Source organism: Opisthorchis viverrini (assembly GCF_000715545.1).
Source record: "Opisthorchis viverrini unplaced genomic scaffold opera_v5_25, whole genome shotgun sequence".
Classification (NCBI taxonomy): Eukaryota; Metazoa; Platyhelminthes; class Trematoda; order Opisthorchiida; family Opisthorchiidae; genus Opisthorchis; species Opisthorchis viverrini.
In genome coordinates this window covers 326,421-347,906 of record NW_008751681.1, presented here as the reverse complement: position 1 = coordinate 347,906, position 21,486 = coordinate 326,421, and the positions used below count along the sequence as shown (strand labels likewise).

At 46.1% G+C, this 21,486-nt stretch overlaps 1 protein-coding gene across 1 annotated transcript; it reads right to left on the bottom strand.

Annotated features, from left to right (window-relative positions):
• Positions 1–3,363: 3,363 nt before the first annotated feature.
• On the bottom strand, positions 3,364–17,793 carry T265_02132 (hypothetical protein; the record flags this gene model as incomplete). Its single annotated transcript, XM_009166306.1, has 6 exons — positions 3,364–3,571; positions 5,420–5,568; positions 6,298–6,346; positions 6,742–7,120; positions 17,561–17,720; positions 17,758–17,793. The coding sequence occupies 5 exons, from the start codon at positions 17,685–17,687 to the stop codon at positions 3,364–3,366; spliced, it is 912 nt and encodes a 303-aa protein (XP_009164570.1).
• Positions 17,794–21,486: the final 3,693 nt, after the last annotated feature.

Below are 21,486 nucleotides of genomic sequence, written 5' to 3'. Positions count from 1 at the left end.
GCGCTCAACCACGAACGGCTGAACACCCGTGTAATTATTTCTCAGTTACACGGAATATGTTAATTTTCTGTTGAATCGCCACAGGGTTGATGGAAAAAATAAACGATCAATCCGTTAAAGAAACTGTTGTACAGTAGTTTTTATTGTTATTATCGCATAACTAGATACGTGCTTTCCTGTGTATCGAATCGTCCGGAGCTAAGCCATCACCAGGATGTCCGTCGGATCGAACATGCATGGCCCAGTTTGGAAAGCGTATTTGAGTAACCTGTTGGTGAAGGTTCCCTTGTGTAGCACCACAGACTAGTAGTTTTTTCTCACGTTGTATGATCTTGACGCATCTACTTCGACATGACATTTTTCCCCCAAAAACACGTGTGGTTGAAACAGCTATGTGGAAACAAAAATCCGATCAGAACACGATGCACTTCGTTTTTCAGGTTGCCCTCCTATGTTGAAAATGCTTTACACAGCGAGCCTTCCAAGCGTGGTTGAAAAAAGTGGGGTCGGGAAGGTAGGTCTCCATTGCATTGTCCAGATTTATTCGTGGAAGGTATTTGAACTTCGGGATGTCGAAGACTTCTCCGAAGCGTGGCTACGAGAACAGCTGGAGAACGAGCGTTAATCTACGGTGATCTTTTGTACGCAGTGCCAGTGCCAAACAATTTTATTCATGCCCGCTTTTGCAATACTCCTCATGCTTTTGCTTTACGAATACAAATTTTCAACAAGTTATTCGTCGTGGTCATTGGCAGTGTTCAAATATTGGTGACTCAGATGGAATGATTAGCTGATCTGTCCGCCGAGCTTGGCAACTGGCTTGCAAACTTTATGTCACCATGCGAAGAGACATCAGCGCGTAGTTGGATGGGTAATTCTCTATTTCTACCTGCACTCACAGTTTCTAAAGGGGCGAGATGTCTCAGTGGTTAGAGCGCGAATTTACTGACAGGACGTTCCGTGGTTCGAACCCGACCTCTTTCTCTCTCTCGACTTCCCCTGTTTAGGCTTGGACAACCTAACAGTATCCCAGCTTTCGTGCTTCCTTATGGTGGCATTGCAGTTAGGCATCGAAAGGGTGCCACAGATGAATAAGTAAAGTAAAGAATAGCTAGTATTCGCAATCTCATTGGTTACTTTTGGGTAGTGGCTGGCACATAATTTGATTGGATCTATCGGAGTGTGTTGCATTATAGTCTGAATATTTCGTATCTCCACTTCACCTGTTCTGTCCCTCATTTCCGACCGGTCCGTTCTCTTTTTCTCGTGTGTTGAACCCTAGTTAGTCTGTGTTTGTAACGAGTGATGTTGCTGGCCACGGTACCGGTGAGGATCTTCCGCTTAAACTCTTGGATTGTGGTTCTAAGGCCGCATGTCACGCCTCACACACGATCAAGTACAAATGAACCACAGCCGAACAGAGAAGGTCTTGCTTTGATGTGCAGTGCGAAAAAGTTTCGCAAAATACTGTTGGGAAGCAGGCTGGTATTTTGTACGGAGCACAAGCCACTTCTCCGGATATGAAAATGCGGGTCTATTCATTCGTTCAGCAGACGCCGGGGATGGCTGCTTACTCTCATGAGCCACGATTTCGAAATCCAATGTATGTACAATAAGCTTCGACAAGCACTCTTACGATAAACAAAATAAGAATGCTGTAATTAATTCACTCATCATGGGCCCTGATGTGCGTCACACAACGTGCCTTGTTACATTTCAGACAACACAACACCAGAAAATGAGACCACATTTGCAGCATGCTATAGGATACCTGAGTATTGGACTGACACAATTTATTGGGTACAGACCACTATGCTTACGCAGAGACTCATTGGCTACGTGTTATTTGGAGTCCTAGTGTTCATCTAAACTACTGGTGCAGCTACATATTGCATATCAGATGACACGGGTAAAAGCAAGTTGTGACTTAAGCGAACACTGACAAAGCAATCGGAAATATGATCCGTCACAAAAATTGTTATTTTGCTTCCTTTGCATCCGTACTTTGGCGTATCACATTCAGTCAAGTGGTCTTGTAGCTGCTCCAGGGGAGGAGGAACCATAATAAACATGGTGGGGACTTTTCTCTGCACTTCTCGCTTTACTCCAAAAGTTGCGGCGCAGAAACATCAATCAAGAGCGAGACTTTTCCTGGGTAAGATGTTATGCTACCATCTCACTTTGGCATCAACTGAAATAGACAGGCAAATGCCGATGTTTCTTGTCACATAGGCCTTCCCGGACGTAATTTCATGCGTTTTTACTTCACTTGCTAATCCGTCCTTTGTTTAATAGGGTGGCAGTTACAGCGGACCTAAACTAACTATTTTGACTTTTACGGGAAAACCGTAAGGGGAATTCCAACCAAAGCTCAAAACCCATATCAATAGAATCACGAGCTGCTTTACGACTCCGAATAATAGACTAGCATCGAACTCAATAAGCGCTACTTCTGGCAGATCCATAAAATGATGCATTATGAGCAGAATGCAAAACCAATTATGTTGTAGCAGACTGATATTCCACGCTGCTCCATCCTTTTGAAGTAAGGGTGCGGTCGGGTCCCGAAAAGCTCAGTTACGAGAACGCCTTCGCTTTTGCTGAGACAGAGGATTCTGATACGATCTCTTGATCAACCGCTTCAGGATGTTGTCTCCTAATGGAAGACTACTCAACTTATTGCTACGCAGTGAGTCACCTACTTATTTCCAGTCAAAACAGGGTTCGAGATTCGGTGTATTGGCTCGGTATGCTGGCACTCTGGATCAGACGTGTTGTTAGTTTGCGGAAGTTTCATTTGAACAGATGACTCTTATTTACATCTGTTGGACTTCCCTGGGGCAGGCCAATTCGACAAACAGGTTAGACGTGTTTGTGCTCTGTATGCGGCTTTACTCTATCGCGGTTTGCGCTGGGCTCTCAATTTATGTGTTTCTACTCATCCTTGTTTCATAAGTACACATCTACTGTTCTTTGTGAGTGCTAGTACCTGCAAGGTGTAACTTGAATCTGGTAGTAAAAGTCTCATCCACAAATGTTCCAGTACAATACGTATCGATTGACACATTTAACAAGGTTAGCGGAAAGTACCGGAATGCCGCTCACGTGTAAATACGACTTCACACTAGAGAATTGCTTACCCTTGACAGCCTTCCATAGGCTGAATGGAGCTACTTTCACTGCACAGAGTCCCAGTTAGTGTTCAGACTAGGTATTGCTATACATCAACCTTACCGACAGAATATAACTGTTGGGACACCAGTGCCCAACTGCCGTACAGCCAGGCCAATTTGGACAAAACGCCATCTGTGAAGAGAATCGAAACGGAATTGGATGGGCCTGTCACGAATATCTGACACTCCGTCAGACAATCCGCACAGAAATAGGCATCACGAAGGCCATTAATAACAGTAATCGTTCAGCTGTAACACCATTTGGATTCCTAGCTGTCATTCCACCCGAAGAAGGAATGAAGGCTGAGATACTGCCAGGTTGCCCAAACATAGACACGAGCAATCGAGTTGTCGAGGTTGGATTTGAAACAAGGACATTCAGGTCAGTAAGTTCGCACCTCTAGCACTTATCTATCTCCACCCATTGATTTCAATTGGTCAAGCCAAGCACGTAGAGAACCACGCGGACACCATCGTAACAAACTAATGATGCTTCCACAAGTCCTGCAACTTTTCAATAGTCCTAGCAGAATAATCGACTGCTTCCGACACTAACTTTCTCGCTGTCTTCAATCAGGTCAAGTAAATGCACATTAGGCCACCCACCGAACTGTGGAGCTTTTCGACATCGGGTGAAGTGCTTCGTTAAAATCAAAGGGTCATGTCCATAAAACAGGTAAGTCTTATTTTATGGCCTTCGATCCGGAGACCCTGAGCGTCACCGATTTGTTCATTGAGTAACAGGCTTTAGCTGGCCGGAGCTTATGCACGGTGAGGTAGCTCGTAGTGAGTAATAGTTAATGGGTTGGAATCACAAACGGTAGATAAAGCTTGTCTTGTTTGGTTCAGCTATGCCACTCTATCGACACAGACCTGCAGTACTACTCGAAGGTGCCGCGAGATTGCCTATTAGATAGGAGCAACTGAAAAGTGCGTTGGGTCCGAATCCGGTCAGTGGCTTCGAGCCTTGACTACTGAGTTAACTCGAGCTCGGTGGTTGGAGCAGCCACCGGTTACCGAGGCTTCAAGTCCTTTTTGACAGGAGAGCGGAACGACACTGCCTACCATTAGGTTTGGCGCTGTGGCGTCTTCGCGCTAGGGCTCTTGTGTGTGAGGAAACCCTCAAGACAATGTATGTAATCGGTCTCGGTGACCAGCAGTGTCACTTTCTATTCGGGCTGCCTAGATAGTGCATGTTGTGCTGGAAGTAACTAGCGGAAAGCGCGGGTAAAGCCCATCGGCGGAACTTTAACCCTGAGTGATGCGCAAATACGTTAAATAACTCAATCGTACGTACCACCAACAGTTGAGAAAGAAGTAACGACAAGGCTAGGAGGTCGATTAGAGATGGGAAGTCTTGCAGAACTATCTGGCTAATAAGAACATCGTTATCAGCGCAGTGACAGGATCATGTAGATGCGGCTATTTCGGTTGGATTAATAAAGCAACAACAAAGCAGGCGCATACACGAATTCACGCTCATGTTGATATCAAGATGAAAGGACGATAAAACCGGCAAATTCACATAAAGGTATGTCTGTATACACCTAATCACACATCAAATGTCCACATGACTGGTGACTCGCCTTTTGTTGCTTGTCGTTTCCAGCCAGTGTTAGTGCGCTGCCATCAAGCTTCACACGAATATAGTAAGGCCCCCGTTATCTCTAATGCCGTCCAGTCAACACCTGAGGTTCGTTCACTGAAGGACGTCTACCTCTTACTCTTAGGCGTTTATGAAATGAAAACACTCAACTCAACTCCAGAAAAGAGTACGGCATCCGAGGTATGGCGCAGTTAATGTCGCCCTTTGGTACAAATCTGCCCTTCTTACGCATGAGGACACACGGTTTTACTTAGTCTCATCGCTGAAACCACCTAGCTTTATATGTCGGTTGAGCTCAACCGAAAACTGCGTATCGTTCGGCCCGATGTGTTCATTATCGGCAAAACTAATCCCATACACCGCGACTTAGTGCAGCGCGTGTGAGTGTCTGAAAGCGGCCTTCAGTTACTGTGCACAGAACGACCCTTTAAACTTGTTCACCTCAGGTTGTCTCCCAATTAACATAACATCAGAATGGTGTTTTCAGTCATCAAATTATTGCTTTTCAGTAGAAGATTAGTTTCATTCCGAGTAGGATCGAATTACGAATGATATATAGCATGCAGCTGGTCACTGGCTTGTTCGCTGAGCAATTCAATTGCACGTATGAATCAGCGGTTGTTGATGGATCAGGAACAACCACTGACACTGCTCACCTCCGCTCCCCAACGACGCCCTGATGGTGTCACCTCGATTTATGATGAAACGTTTGTAGTTGTCCAGACCAACGCCATCTACGCTACATGGGCTATCAACATTCTCCTCAATAGTACTACCTACAGCGGCTTTCTTGATGGAACCCCTAATGATGGTGTATAGTTCATTGGTCTGTCACGAGACTACGGCACCGCTATTAATGCGTGGTTTTTTGTGTGACGACATAAGCATATCACCATGAAAGTCTTGGGATAATAGAAAGAATGAAAATCGCACACAAACCCTGTCGGACTTGGAGTTAGACTGACAAATACGGACATTTCACTCCATTTCCCAAACACGCATCCGTCGAATTTACTAGGAGATGTATTGCTAACACCGAAGAACTGCGCAAATGCAGAATACTCAATGGTTACCACAGTAAGTAAACAATCGGATGCATCGGTTCACACCAGAACATCAAAAAAGCGAAGACACGAGCATCAAATACTGGTCCGAAAAGTAAAAGCGCGATGCTTTTGGATGATGCTGCTGGTAAATGTACAGCTGTCACGGGATCAGTTCCGGGACTGGGACGGTCAGCCCATAATAAAGCCTTAATGTAGTGTGCAGTAAGCGCAAGCAGACAGAGCAAAGTTCACACTACTTATAGCCGGACTTGTTTACTCAAAAGTGAAAACTGACAGAGTGCTTATCCTAAATTGGAAGAGGGATCCACGGAAGGTTGTCAAACGAGACAAGATAGTAGGGATGGGGTAGTCCATCCACAGCTATTACTTCGTGCGGGCTACCGGAAACACCAAGCGCAACAGGATGACACTCGAAATTCGAGATGGCTCAGTGGTTAAGGCCCCAGCTTACTGACCGGAAGGTTCGTGGTTCGAACCCAACCTCAACATCACGATTGCACCTGTCTAGGCTTGGGCAAAAGGACACTACCTCAGCCCTCATGCTCGCTTCTGGTGGCGTAGCAGCTAAGTATACAGTGTCAAAGCTGAAGGCTTATTGGTCATTATATTATTGGACGACGGTTGACGGCATCGTCTAGTAGGTTCACCTTAGAGTCTAGCAACGTACCAACAGGTGTTGGTTCATTGTCGACTATTAGACTCGCAGCTGTCACGAGGCACTCTGATGGAGAAGGATTTTTGTTTAGAAGACCTCCGCTTGAGCTCCTAAGGAGGGAAGTGCTAGGACACTGGAAAACAGATCACCCAGAGCAAATGCAAGAAGATATAAGGCATACGGTGTTTTGCAAGACTCTGCTGTACATGGCAATTGGTAAAAAGTCATCCGAAAAATCACCGTTTTCTCCGCGCTTTTTGTTTTTTGGCCAAACTGATTAGTAATTCAGGCTCTGCACGTCTGACTCCCTTGCAGGTAGGGCGAGAAAATAAGGTGTTTCTCAGGAACAGACTGGCTTGAGAACAAGCGGATTCTTCGACATTCGTTTTATCCAACCGCTCAACATGGAATGCACCTTCTCTTCCGGGCCTCCTCCTACGTTTACCCGCTCGACTTCGGAACAAAACATCATATTCTCTATGTTCCGCACTGTGTACATCATAAACGAGGGAATAATCCAATTCGTCCTCGTCATGTTGGAAGGAAGCTGGCATGCCCTTCAGGCGGTCCTGCTCGTCGCTTCCATTGTAACCTTCATCTGATTCGGGATTGTCTGAAACTAAGATAGAGATTGGGAATAGTTAAAAGCCATGTGGTTAGGACTGTAATGACCAGGACAGCTAATAGCAACCAATTCGAACTAATGTACTGCGAATCGACTGAGGCAACAATCAAACCCTTCTTACCCGAAAAGCTTACAATAGTTTTGTCTTAATAGCGCGTACTAAGAACACGTAACACCCTAGCGACTGTCAGACTGACCAGCACATGGGTGAAATGGCAATGGACAGTCTCTTGAAGCTTCCAGTGAGTCGGAGATAAAATCATGATATCAAATAGTTCTACTCGGTCTTACTGCATGCGTGGCGAAACGTCCTTGATGTGGTAGTGAACTGTTCCGGAAAGATAGGTCCCCTATGCTCAGCAGCCTAACCAATTAAACTGAAATTCATCCCATAGTGAGTGTTGTGATTGCGGCAAGTAGGACCGAGTATCTACACTTCAGAAGTCCTAGTCAGATACAAGCAAGTAAGCTCATCCTTTCTTATCTGCAGTGCTCCCGAAGAGTTCCATCACTCGCAACTTTGTTTGTGAAACACCCGAAGAGATTATATTTACACAGAGAGGTCCGTTACCCACTTTCGCAGAGGTGCTTACATTTAGAAGAACTGCTGTAATTAGGCATAGCTTCATTAAGGGGAATCAGTGCCTCAATCAGAGAAGGGGCTCGAAAAGAGTAATTAGTGCTCCACTTGCTCATTACATAATCCTGCAGTGATGGTAAGGAACCTCACTTATTCGGAATACTTTGGGAAAATCATCGGAAATCATTCTACTTCAGGCTGACCATGTATAGAAGATACATTGATAGCGACTTTTGGAACGTGTTTCCTTCTTAATCAGGGTGCGGACTGAATATGAGATCACAGTCTTTGAACAGCAAATACTCCTCCAAGTTGTCCCTTTAACTTCAGGTTACAAAACATACCTCGAATTCCCAACTAGCTAAGCTGGGCGAGTCCGGTACACATTATAAACAGGGTAGCGGAAAACTGAATTTATTCTCCGTCACGAAGAGACTAGGCATTACTGTGGTGTGACGGATTGTGTGCCTATGAAACCGAGAGCGCCATACTGGAGACGTCCATGCAACATTCGCAGAGTCTCACATATCAAGTAAGAGGTCAGACGAACACAGTCTCTCAATCCTCTTGGTTAGGGGCTGGAACATGTGTTCCAACTTGTTCTGTAAAAATGGTAATGCACTTGTATTTCCCGATAAACAACGCTGCCTGAAGACCAGGCCACTGAGCCAAAACCTGTTTACGGACCTTAACCATCGTCCTCTTTGGGTCTGGGCGCCACGGCAGTATCCCAACCATGAATTGCCCACATACAAATAAACTCATGGTACATCGGCCGTCGCGTGGTGCCGTCAGCCGGGTCGCTTAACTTGCAGAATACAGCGGGGCGGTTGAACGAAAAACACTACTGCTTACGCCTGCCTTCTTTCCCCTTCATATACTTTTTCTTCCTCTCTCTACCCCATTAATAACTCTCCTTGTAGACCAAGCAGTTGTGGCTGGTGGGTCCACTAGACTTTCGGGTTCTACTCGCCTTCCAGGATGGGGACCGCGTGATCTTCACTGCGCCTGGTTGGAGACACTACAGGATATGGCTGCCAACCGATGTCAGTGGCGTTCTTGTTGTCAGTTTCTGTCCAGATTGCCTGAATGAATGTCTGGAGGTGTAGGCACCTCGGAATGATTGTGTTAAGCTAGCACTAAGTCCCTCCCCCATCCACCTTTATTCTTTTCTTTACAATAAGGCTTTCAAATAAGTCATGGTTGTACGGCAGTGAAGCATTGGTGTTGAGCACTGATGTCATGCTGTCGTTGATGATGATGATGATGCGTGGTGCCGTCAGCCGGGTCGCTTAACTTGCAGAATACAGCGGGGCGGTTGAACGAAAAACACTACTGCTTACGCCTGCCTTCTTTCCCCTTCATATACTTTTTCTTCCTCTCTCTACCCCATTAATAACTCTCCTTGTAGACCAAGCAGTTGTGGCTGGTGGGTCCACTAGACTTTCGTCGGTTTTAAATGCAACATCTCGTCACATGGAATCGACATCCTCAGGCATCTCAAAATAAATCTTAACGCCCAGTTTATCTGGGGGGCCTTCAATATCCGCACTCTGAAGCGATCGGGACAACAAGCTTCTGTTGCTCTCACACTGGACTCGCTTGGCATTGATGTGCTGTCACTGAGAAACAAGAATTCAAGATGCAAGCACAGTGGTTGAGCTAATCGTCCCATCACTCTCCAGTCGTTTCCGGCGACACAACTCTGATGATCTGTAGGCTTCTGTGGCGGGAAGTGGAGAAGATGGCATTGTCCTATGTCACCGGGCAGAAGGATCCTTGCCTGACTAGATACCGACGTAACGGCGTGTACTGCTGATGAAACATGTCAGTAGTCTGTGGTTGCGTCGAATATCCGCTCCTGTCTAATAGAATGTGGAGTTCATTACGGAACTTGTGGAGCTGTTTTGCAATGTTCGTATACAACTGTGTAATAGTCAGCGAACATCGATGAAGTTCAAGAAGGCGCATGAGAATGCTCGGTTCTTAAAAACTATGTGTATATGAGACGTTTACTTTCCTGACCGATGGCTTGTGACTGATAAGCTGGTGTTTTCCAATAAACGACTTCGCATCGAAGAGATTTCCGCATTTCACGCGTTGATAGTCACCTGTGTGCGGTAACGTCTGTGAAGGAGGGGAGCTGGTCGACTTCTGTTTGTCGTTTCTGCTTACGCCACAACCGACTGTAGTTCTGACACCATCAAAGGCAAGTTTTGTGACGCCCTGAATGCCTTGTTACGGTGAGCTAAAAGCTTGGATATAGCTGTGGTTACTGGAGATCTGCATGCACAAGTGGATAGGTTTAGTGCATCTGATAATGGATTAGGCGGTCAACACGAATTGATCTCTGTAGGTATGACGATGGCGAACGATTGATTCACTTGTGTGCTGACCGCCGGCTGCTTTTTTGGAGCGCTGGCCACGTCCAACAACGAAGTCATTGATCACGTTGTCATCAGTTACCGATGGCACGGATCCATGACTGAAGCAAGTGGATAGGTTTAGTGCATCTGATAATGGATTAGGCGGTCAACACGAATTGATCTCTGTAGGTATGACGATGGCGAACGATTGATTCACTTGTGTGCTGACCGCCGGCTGCTTTTTTGGAGCGCTGGCCACGTCCAACAACGAAGTCATTGATCACGTTGTCATCAGTTACCGATGGCACGGATCCAAAAATGACTGAAGCTCGTTTGCAGATTCTGATCACCCACTCGTTCGGAGTCGCTTCTCCCACCATTTTCCAGGTCCATTTAAGGTGCGGACAAATCGCTTGGCAACTGAGAGACTGACGGATCCGTCTTGTAGAGTCTCTTCCTTCTCTCTGCTCCATCATCAGATGTGAATCCATTCTGGGACAAATTCGCCACCTGTTTGCACCGTGCTGGGAGTTTTGCCCGTGGCATGGTGCTACCAGGCTCACCGCTTAAATCCCGGAGGAATATCCGGTATTGTCAGAAGTCAAGTGAAAGTGGGTGTGCACACCCACCGTGAAGTTTGGTGGACTTCGGAAACTAAAGAAATGGAACAGGTCCAGAAAGCCAAGAGTGTCCGTAGTCTATTTTAGTTGATCTGTGCGACCGGTCTCCGGCAGCCACCGATACCGACGTAACGGCGTGTACTGCTGATGAAACATGTCAGTAGTCTGTGGTTGCGTCGAATATCCGCTCCTGTCTAATAGAATGTGGAGTTCATTACGGAATTTGTGGAGCTGTTTTGCAATGTTCGTATACAACTGTGTAATAGTCAGCGAACATCGATGAAGTTCAAGAAGGCGCATGAGAATGCTCGGTTCTTAAAAACTATGTGTATATGAGACGTTTACTTTCCTGACCGATGGCTTGTGACTGATAAGCTGGTGTTTTCCAATAAACGACTTCGCATCGAAGAGATTTCCGCATTTCACGCGTTGATAGTCACCTGTGTGCGGTAACGTCTGTGAGGGAGGGGAGCTGGTCGACTTCTGTTTGTCGTTTCTGCTTACGCCACAACCGACTGTAGTTCTGACACCATCAAAGGCAAGTTTTGTGACGCCCTGAATGCCTTGTTACGGTGAGCTAAAAGCTTGGATATAGCTGTGGTTACTGGAGATCTGCATGCACAAGTGGATAGGTTTAGTGCATCTGATAATGGATTAGGCGGTCAACACGAATTGATCTCTGTAGGTATGACGATGGCGAACGATTGATTCACTTGTGTGCTGACCGCCGGCTGCTTTTTTGGAGCGCTGGCCACGTCCAACAACGAAGTCATTGATCACGTTGTCATCAGTTACCGATGGCACGGATCCAAAAATGACTGAAGCTCGTTTGCAGATTCTGATCACCCACTCGTTCGGAGTCGCTTCTCCCACCATTTTCCAGGTCCATTTAAGGTGCGGACAAATCGCTTGGCAACTGAGAGACTGACGGATCCGTCTTGTAGAGTCTCTTCCTTCTCTCTGCTCCATCATCAGATGTGAATCCATTCTGGGACAAATTCGCCACCTGTTTGCACCGTGCTGGGAGTTTTGCCCGTGGCATGGTGCTACCAGGCTCACCGCTTAAATCCCGGAGGAATATCCGGTATTGTCAGAAGTCAAGTGAAAGTGGGTGTGCACACCCACCGTGAAGTTTGGTGGACTTCGGAAACTAAAGAAATGGAACAGGTCCAGAAAGCCAAGAGTGTCCGTAGTCTATTTTAGTTGATCTGTGCGACCGGTCTCCGGCAGCCACCGGTGATCGAAACCATCAAGGATCAGAAGGGAGTGACCATCTTTAAAGTGGGCCTCAACGGCTGGGTCAAGTACTTCGAACAACAGTTGTCGCGGCAACCAGATGCCACTCATCTGAAGCCAACAGCTGACGCAGAACCACGGAAGGTGAATGTGGAACCCATTACGGTCTAGGAGGTTTATGACTGTATGCGTTTTCTCAAGCCTACCGATCCCCTGGTCAAGATGACCTCCCACCCGCATTGTTCAAAGGCGGGAGTGAAGTCCTCAGTTAACGCTTGTCTGATCTGTTTGCTTGCATTCTGGAAAAAGAGTTTGCCTCGAACGACTGGGGAAGTCGGTGATAGTGCTTATTTTCAAAAAGGGGATCAGCTTGATCCCGGTAGTAACGACTGTTGGCGTCAATTGTGCTTCATCGTTGCTCGCGAAACACCGACTTGAGAGCAGCAAGCGGGATTTCGACCTGGCAGGAGTTGTGCTGACCAAATCTTCACACTCAGTCGGGTGCTAGAGCAACCCCTAGTACTGCTGGATTTCTAAGGTGCATTCGACTTGGTTGATCGGTCTGTTCTTCTTGAGACACTTTCCCACCAAGAAATGCCCCGGAATTTTGTGAACATAATGTGTTCCTTATATTCTCAGAATTCCGGACGTGGGATAGCTCTCCAAAAGCTTCCACGCACAAAGCGATGTCTGTCAAAGATGCCCACTCTCTCTATTCCTTTTTAACTTCGTGATCGATGAGATAATAGAAAAACACTGGAAGGTCTCCAAAACCCTGGCGTTCAAAAAGCTTGTGAAGAAAACCTTGTCGACCTGGAGTACGCAGACAACATCGTTCTCATCTTCGAAGACGAGAAGGCGCAAGTGTTTTTGGATGAACTGACCAAAGTCACCCCGCCCTCTGGTATGCACTTTGCAACCACAAAGAGCAAGGTCATGCTAGTGGAAATGCAGTCACAAAACACGTCAGTTACAATTCAGGGAGAGGTACTGGAAGTTGGGGAGCGCTTTACATACTTTGGAAGTCGTGTTAGTTCCGACAGGTAAATGCATGAATCTGCAAGACTCGAGTGGCGTTTGCTAATCTGAGACACTTATGACTGCAAAGTGGTTCCTGAATCCCAAGGGAATCGTGGATCAGACTGCAGAACGGGCTGTTTTGTTATTTGGCTGAGACAGCCTGTTTGAGCAGCGAAACTAAGACGTCTTCGACAACCGTGGTCCCAGGACCATAGTTCGCGTTGGTTGGTATCAGTGAATCCGTAACGAGGCAGTTAGAAAGCGAGTTTCCGGTTGTGCAACGGGAACTGCAATGTGTTGCGTGAGCTGAGTCATCGTTTGCCGAAGAGTGCTGTTTTCCGTGCCCAGTTCAGATTGGCGGATGCAGGGGTGTGGTCAACCATTGAGCTGGCAGAGGGGCATGAGAGAGATTACTGGACGTTTGGGTGTACTCGCCTTCCAGGATGGGGACCGCGTGGTACCCGTCGCGACTGGTGGGAGACGCTGCTAATCGATGTCAGTAGTATTCTTGTTGTTCCTTCCAATCCCGATTGCCTGAACGAGTGTCTCGAGGTGTAGGCGCCTCGGAATGATTGTTGTAGAGTGAAAGTAGGCCCCTTCCGCGTCCACCTTTATTCTTTTTTCATATCAAGGCTTTCAAATGAGTCAAGGTTGTCGAAGCAGCGAACTGGAAACTGATCTCATGCTGTCGACGATGATGAACTGAATTTGCCAGGTCATGGAAAGGGCGAACGAACCAAGACATTTCACAGTCGAAATACCGTGACTACTAAATAGAGACATTCACAGGTACGTTCACCATTTGTGATATCTATAGCAGATTTGAAATTTCAAGAAATAAAAGCAGCCAATGCGGCTGAGAATGCAGGAAAGCGGATCGAGTTAAGTCATAAAACCACCTAAATGGCCTCTCATAGGTGAGTACACCAGGCACAATATTTGAGAGCTAAAGTACAGTAAAGACCAGTGTCTAGATTGCTGCACGGAATATTTTCAACAGTACGGTTGGTCTTCTGCTCCTATGCCTATGTCTTTTATTGGGTCCGCTCATTTTAAGCCGTGGTCCTTAAGTTTAGATTCTCCCAGTTCCCGAAGTATTAATATGAATTTGCCTTGGGGCGCCATCAGGCCGCTGGACCAGATAAGCCTCTTTCAGCGTCGTTCAGAGATGGAGAAGAATATTTATGTCCCACCTTGACTAGACTGTTCATGCATATTTTGGAGCAATCGTTGGTGGTACCTGTGTTCGAAAAACGGTACCCGAGAGGTCTGATTCAATCACAGGGATATAAGCCTCACGCTTGTCTCAGCATAGACACTGGCTCCCCTGATATTTTAAAACCTATTTTCGGCATGTGAGACGCGGGTCCAAGACCAGGATTTCGACCTGGCATGAGCCATACCCTTACATTATGTCACGTATCTCGGCAGCACCGCTCATCAACAAAAGCAGTTTACCCCTGATTTAAATGAGCCCTCAACTCCGTGGATTGATTAGCTGTTCTAGATATTCCTCACCAAGAAAGGTGACCCTTGAAGTTCGCAAACGTTCTCCGTGCCCTACACTTCCACACATTCGGTCGGGTTGGAGTGTACAACAAACTGTCTAAGAGCAACAAGCGGAATTCGTCAGAGCTGTTCCTTCTCTTTTGAGTTCAGCTTCGCGATCATGGAGTGCGCACCCCAAAGAAGGATGAATCTAAGTATCGAAGGCACGTCTGATGACAGCTTAATAGACTTTGACTATGTACACTGCGTCGTTTCGTTGTTTAACGGTTAGCTGTCCATGCAGTGATTTGAACAGTATATCAGAGGTAGTCCTATGTTTCGGCACACATTCCGCACTTCCAAGAAGAAACGTCTTATTTCAGAACCTCCCCCATCGTCTTACCCCTTCTAGAACTTCTAAATCAAAATTTCACTCTGACGATGGGTTCACGTATCTTGGTGGCTGCATTAACTGTGACTTTGCCACAACAGACGAGGTAAATGCGCAGATAACGAAGGCATGAGCAGCGTTCGCCAGCTCGTGCCATTTGTGGATTTAAAAGCGAATTTCGTTGAAGCGAAAAAAACGTGTATATAAGATAGCTACAAGAGTTGTCTCACTTTATGGTTACGGGACTTGTCCCTTCGGCGGTTGTTGGGCTATATAATTTGCGTGCCAGAGGGCCTGTTCCCTCGAAATGCCTTTTTCACCCATTCAAGTACACGGTGGAAACAACTCGGAGTTGGTCAGTCCATGGTTTGTCAACGGGCATGAAGGCCCTTACCAGTCAACTAGGTCGCGTTGGCTGCTATCATCCCACCTGATGGGGGATGAGACGCGCCAATAGTAAGTGATGTGGCCTTGGTCATCATACATCAGTGTTGCCACCTTCAACGAGCGACCCTCTCACGTGATCGTCACTCTTCTATTATCCTTAGATCTGGTGGACGAAACTGTGACAGCTGTAACCATCGTAACACGATGCAAGATTTGTGGCTGAACTGTACCGGACGGATGACCGCCAAAAACAATAATGTCAACAATACCAAGCCTACTTTCTCCTGATATAACTTCGATAATTATACTTGCGACCTCTTCGAGTGTGCACTCCATAGAGATAGTGACACAAGTGAACAACGGGGGGAACCCTTACGAACCGCATTTATGAGGAACTTTTCGGATAGCTAGCTGTGCACCCTAACGCAACCGAAGGGCAATCCAAAGGGTTCGAAACGCTAGACGAAAGGAAAGATAATCCAGCGATGGATTTTAACTACGAAACCCTCACTCGATGGTTTGAGCCCTCAATTCTAAATAATCTCACCTCACATAGGTTCTCTATGGGCTCAACTAGGTACTGACCCATGAGCTGCATCGGTCTCAAGCACAAACGTTTTGCTATTCACGGGCACACACAGAGAACAGTGATTATCAAAAGGCAGCTGCTCGATTTCCGGCCTCTGTCGTATTGTTATGGAGTGGTTTGTGTTCCTTTGCTGTTTCCTTCTCACAATCCTTGACCATCGTTCCGACCATTCAACCATACTGCACTGGCGAATTGATTAGTTGCCAGCGATCTTATCCACTTGTGCACAACGTACTTTCCTTTTCGCACCTAGTTTTGCTCAATCCTAGGTGAATATGTTGGCTGAAGTCCTAGTCATATGCCATCCAACTACAACTGAGGTCATACAGGACTCACTTCTGTCATTAAAGATGACACCTCTAAAATATCAGTTTTGTCCGGCCCTTTCAAGTAGTCCTTCCGAATGAAAAAAACCGCCAAAAACAATAATGTCAACAATACCAAGCCTACTTTCTCCTGATATAACTTCGATAATTATACTTGCGACCTCTTCGAGTGTGCACTCCATAGAGATAGTGACACAAGTGAACAACGGGGGGAACCCTTACGAACCGCATTTATGAGGAACTTTTCGGATAGCTAGCTGTGCACCCTAACGCAACCGAAGGGCAATCCAAAGGGTTCGAAACGCTAGACGAAAGGAAAGATAATCCAGCGATGGATTTTAACTACGAAACCCTCACTCGATGGTTTGAGCCCTCAATTCTAAATAATCTCACCTCACATAGGTTCTCTATGGGCTCAACTAGGTACTGACCCATGAGCTGCATCGGTCTCAAGCACAAACGTTTTGCTATTCACGGGCACACACAGAGAACAGTGATTATCAAAAGGCAGCTGCTCGATTTCCGGCCTCTGTCGTATTGTTATGGAGTGGTTTGTGTTCCTTTGCTGTTTCCTTCTCACAATCCTTGACCATCGTTCCGACCATTCAACCATACTGCACTGGCGAATTGATTAGTTGCCAGCGATCTTATCCACTTGTGCACAACGTACTTTCCTTTTCGCACCTAGTTTTGCTCAATCCTAGGTGAATATGTTGGCTGAAGTCCTAGTCATATGCCATCCAACTACAACTGAGGTCATACAGGACTCACTTCTGTCATTAAAGATGACACCTCTAAAATATCAGTTTTGTCCGGCCCTTTCAAGTAGTCCTTCCGGAATGAAAAAAAAACGATTATTTAGCGGTCGAATCCACCTTAACCGATTTATGTACCGAAATTTTGGGAAGAAACGCACGCTAACAGAACAGTATGGCCGAGTGGATCTGTTAACTCTGTTCTGACAGGCAGCATATTAGAATAGGAAATAAAGGTATGCCGAAAGTAGATCGCCTATGGACTGAAAAACTGTTCAAATAATTCTTCGAAGACGTGAACGAGTATAGCCATAGCCAAGGCCGTTAAAATGAGGCTGTCCCTAAAGTTTTGCTTACATGTCCAAGTCGGATTTTCCAACGGCAAGCAGCGTCTTCAAGGAAAGATCTGTTCAGATGACGTTTGGGTGTTAAGGAATGCAGCATTAGCGAGTTAAAAATAGGTCATCCACTCATATACATCTCTCGAAACATAACTGGTGCACAAACATGAGTTCTGAGTTACTGCCACACCGTGTGAAACAAGAAGAGTCGCGCCGAAATGCGAGCTGCTGTTGCTAAGTACATAAGGCACACGACTAAATCGACAGAAGTAGATGCTCTTAGAATGTTAGAGTGTTACAACTCTATAACAGCTTCAAAATAAGCTTAGCCATACCTGGAAAGTGGGTATGATTCTTTTTCGATGCTGACTTATGCGTAACTTTTGTATTTTCACGGTCCACCTTCACTACCGGCTCGGAAGGGTTGAGAAAATGGCTGGCAGCATCGAATCGCGTAGACATGTCGAACTCGTCTACCGGTTGTTGCAGTAACCCCTAACATGGCTCAATCAACACAACAAAGCCAAGTTACCTTTGCTTTTTCTCCTTTCTTGGTTGGCACCACGTTCTGTAGAGATAAGAAGAGATGTTATATTGCAAACTACCTCATCTTCTGGGTTGGGATCCGTGGCACTCTCATCAGAAAGTTTCTACAAATGGTTTCACTGGTAATCAGGCAAAGCGTTTAGGCACCTTAATTAATTTGGAGGCGTGTTTCGATTTACGTGCTTGTTTGGTTAGTTTTCTGGACTCCGAAATGGCCTGACGGATCTGTTTCTCTTTTTGTGCTCGCTGCTTCTTCTGTTCAGTGAAGGAATATGAAATAGGAAAATCATCTGAATCCATAGTTGACCTGAAACATGCAATTAAGTTAGTACAGAAAGGTCATAAAATCCCAGCTGAAGATATGCAAAGGAACAAGATCGAAAATTCGGAGAATTTTATGTGGTGGCACACAAGGCTCCTAGCAGACGACTGGAGTTGTGCAGCCCTGTTTAGGTTGGAAATGGGTGTTAAAAGGACTCTTCACCAAAAACAAGCCAGTTAGCATGTCCAGCGTCAACTACCAGCCAGCACATCAAGGCAACTCCTTCGAATATCTAAACTCGATTGTCGTTCTAAACGGTTAAGCACGGCGAATAGTGGGCTCGTATCTCCGATGCCAGGAAGGCCTCCATGCAGCTCCACACCGCTCTATGTGCGCATTCGGAAGTTGGCTTCCAAACGAAGCTTCAGATGTACATTACAACCGTCTGACCCTTTATGACAGCTGTGAGGCACACTACCCGCAGGCTTAAAGTATTTAGTAATTGGTTCTCATATGGAAAGGACATTGGGACGATAAAATAGCGGAAGACTGTCGTAAAATACCCCCACAATAGTCTATGCCTTTCCGAGCTGATTTATTGGCATCGACCGCAATGGTTCTGACGTGTTCTCCAAAAACCAAATTCCGAAATGTCTCAGCACCAGTGGTTCGCTAATAATGGCCCTTGACGCTTAACAGTGACACTGAACTATTGGGTGTCTGTGACCATGAATATCATGTAGTGGAACACTAGCCGGATGGCACTGGGCTCGGACTCTGATGCCGGTCGTGTTTCGTGGGTGGCAGTAATACGGTTAGAGCTAACCCGTTATTCTTCGGAGGAATGCCTAATCAATAGTGTGTGACCTCGCTGTTTGGGGTGAAGAGGGTCAGCGAGAGACCAGTGATGCCACGAAATTCTTCCATACATAAGCAGCAGTTGATTGGTGCAGGTCTCACACCCGATACTTGTCTTATCAGCTGACATAGGTCCGGAAGTGTAACGCCGCCCTCAGTGATAATGTCCAGGTTATGAAAGATCTGCCATTGCGACAGCGCCGGGCCTAACAGGTTCGTAACAGCAGGCGGTCGGGCGGTCGGACGGTCCGATATCCACTCTACGAGGGCATGTCCTTACTATTGAGGTCGGTGCTGCTAAATCACAAGGACATAGAACATTGTGTGAATATTGTGGTCATATGATACACATTGTCGTCCAAGAATCCGATTGCACGACGCTTGTCAGGTTGAGGCGCAACACATCACACAAAAATGTTAGCACATGTTGGGCGAATCAATTATTAGCTGATATCCGATACAGATATGCTTTTCAACAGTTATTGCCCCTTCATCTTTGTAAATGGTCTGCGAAGTCGTTGGGGCCACCGCCCTTTAGGATGGCAAGCTTTGATGACTACTGATGCAGGTTCCAAGAAATCCCACTTTGTCGGTTGAAAATGGCTTGCCCGCCAGTCATCCAAACAACCGATTACCATTGGCAAAATACATTCATTTGCACACTAATCCAGTTCACACGGTAGATTCACATGAATCTCAACGGAATCTCTCGTCAGTAGTGTTCTTGTGAGTAGTTGCCTTCGAGAACTGAATATCGTCTTCACTACTACATGACAACAGTTTATGACTTGACTTTTTGTTGTTTGTAATATACGGTGGTTCTCTCCTTCCAAGATAGACCGTCCCTCTAACAAATCCATTTCACTGTTGTCACGCTGGATGCGTCTTGAAATTGATACATTTTGAGACCATCCACCAACTCCCAACAGGGAACACAAAGGATGTTTCCAAGGAGAGGTGTTCCTTCCAAACAAAGGTCGGGATACAACGCTCGTGTTTCGGATATTCACAGGGTAAGGCATAAAGTAGGCATATGATTACTTGCATCGCACACATTCAAATATTTTAAAGGTTTCTAATTATGGCTTTCAGCTAAATACCGCGGAACGATCGAACTTTGTTAGTATTCTCTAATCGACCCATGTCAACGACGATAAAGTAGCAGTCAGCATGATCGCAAAAACAATTAACGACTGTTTACCATTCCCGTCCTTTATTTTCTGTGGCACTTTGCCTCTAGCGCAGAGAACAACCTCACACCAGTTGGTATTATTACTTATGTTGAACTATGTCTAAACACCACTTGTTTCACAATTCAAACCGTGTCTTATAGACGGTTTGACGCTGTCGTTATCAGCCCTTCAGTATCACCCATAGTTCACCCATGGCTTATCTTTTATAGCACAAAAGCTTTAGGTGTCCTTGCCCATCTACCACGCACCTGGCTAAGATATGCTGACTACATATTTGCTAATATGTCAGCCGCACAACAACAAGCCTTCCTAAATTGTTTGGACGAACAATCCAGTTGTAAATAATTCACTACGGAAACTGAGATTGGAGAAGGAACTAAAGTTTCCTGGACTGCAACCATGGACTTTACATTGGAATTCACAAGATACCCGTAAATTCAGAGATATACCTGTATTACGAGTCCTCACACCCACAATACGTCAAACGTGCGGTCATCGGTTACTTGGTAGATCGCGTCAAGGAACTATGGTAGGAAGACTCAATACGAGAAGATGAACTGAAACAACTCGGTGAGAAATCACAGTAAAATAACTACCACATTAAACTCATCATAAGACAAACGGGAAGAGTGCTACCTGAAACGGAGAGACCCGGTGGTCATCGTGGGAATACCCTGTAAAGATGACACCTCTGACGCCATCCAGAAGATACTCTGGGACAGGACATCAGAACACTTCCGAACTGATGACACCTTAGGACACCTCGTAAGGATTCTATCGAACCGAAACGCCTGACGAACATCGTCTACAAGTTCCATGGGGGATGTCCAGTCAAATTCATAGGACTGATAGTCGAAAAACTTAAGGTGCGAATCACAGAGAAAAAACGGTGTGCGCGTCCCCCCCCCCCACTAAATTCAAATGAGTTTAAAAAGAAAACTTGGTGACTCATCCAGTTCACTGTACGCATCTGAGTCAAGTTATCAGACCAACTGTGGAGCCAGCATCCCGTCTATCCGGCTTGGACATACTGCATCTTAGTGGACCCACTGTCCTGGCGTCAAACAGGAACCTCAACAATGAACCTCACAACCAACACAACGGGAACACATCCCATCCAAAGTGCACACAAAAGCAAGGGCATTCTTGGAATTCCGGATGGCTCACTTCGGTTGTCCGGTCGTGGCAACTACGGAAAATGACTCGCAATTTGAATCTGATTTTGACAACCTACGGGATAACCTAGGTTACAAGCAAATTCGCGCGCCTGCCTGCCACCCGGCAACCAGGGATTCGTCAAACGCTTTCACGGATAGCCCAAGGAGGCACTCCATTGATGTAGTAATTCTTCGTGGCTGGAGGTTTCGCCGTTGGCTTTAACAGGCCTTCGGGACAATAAAGC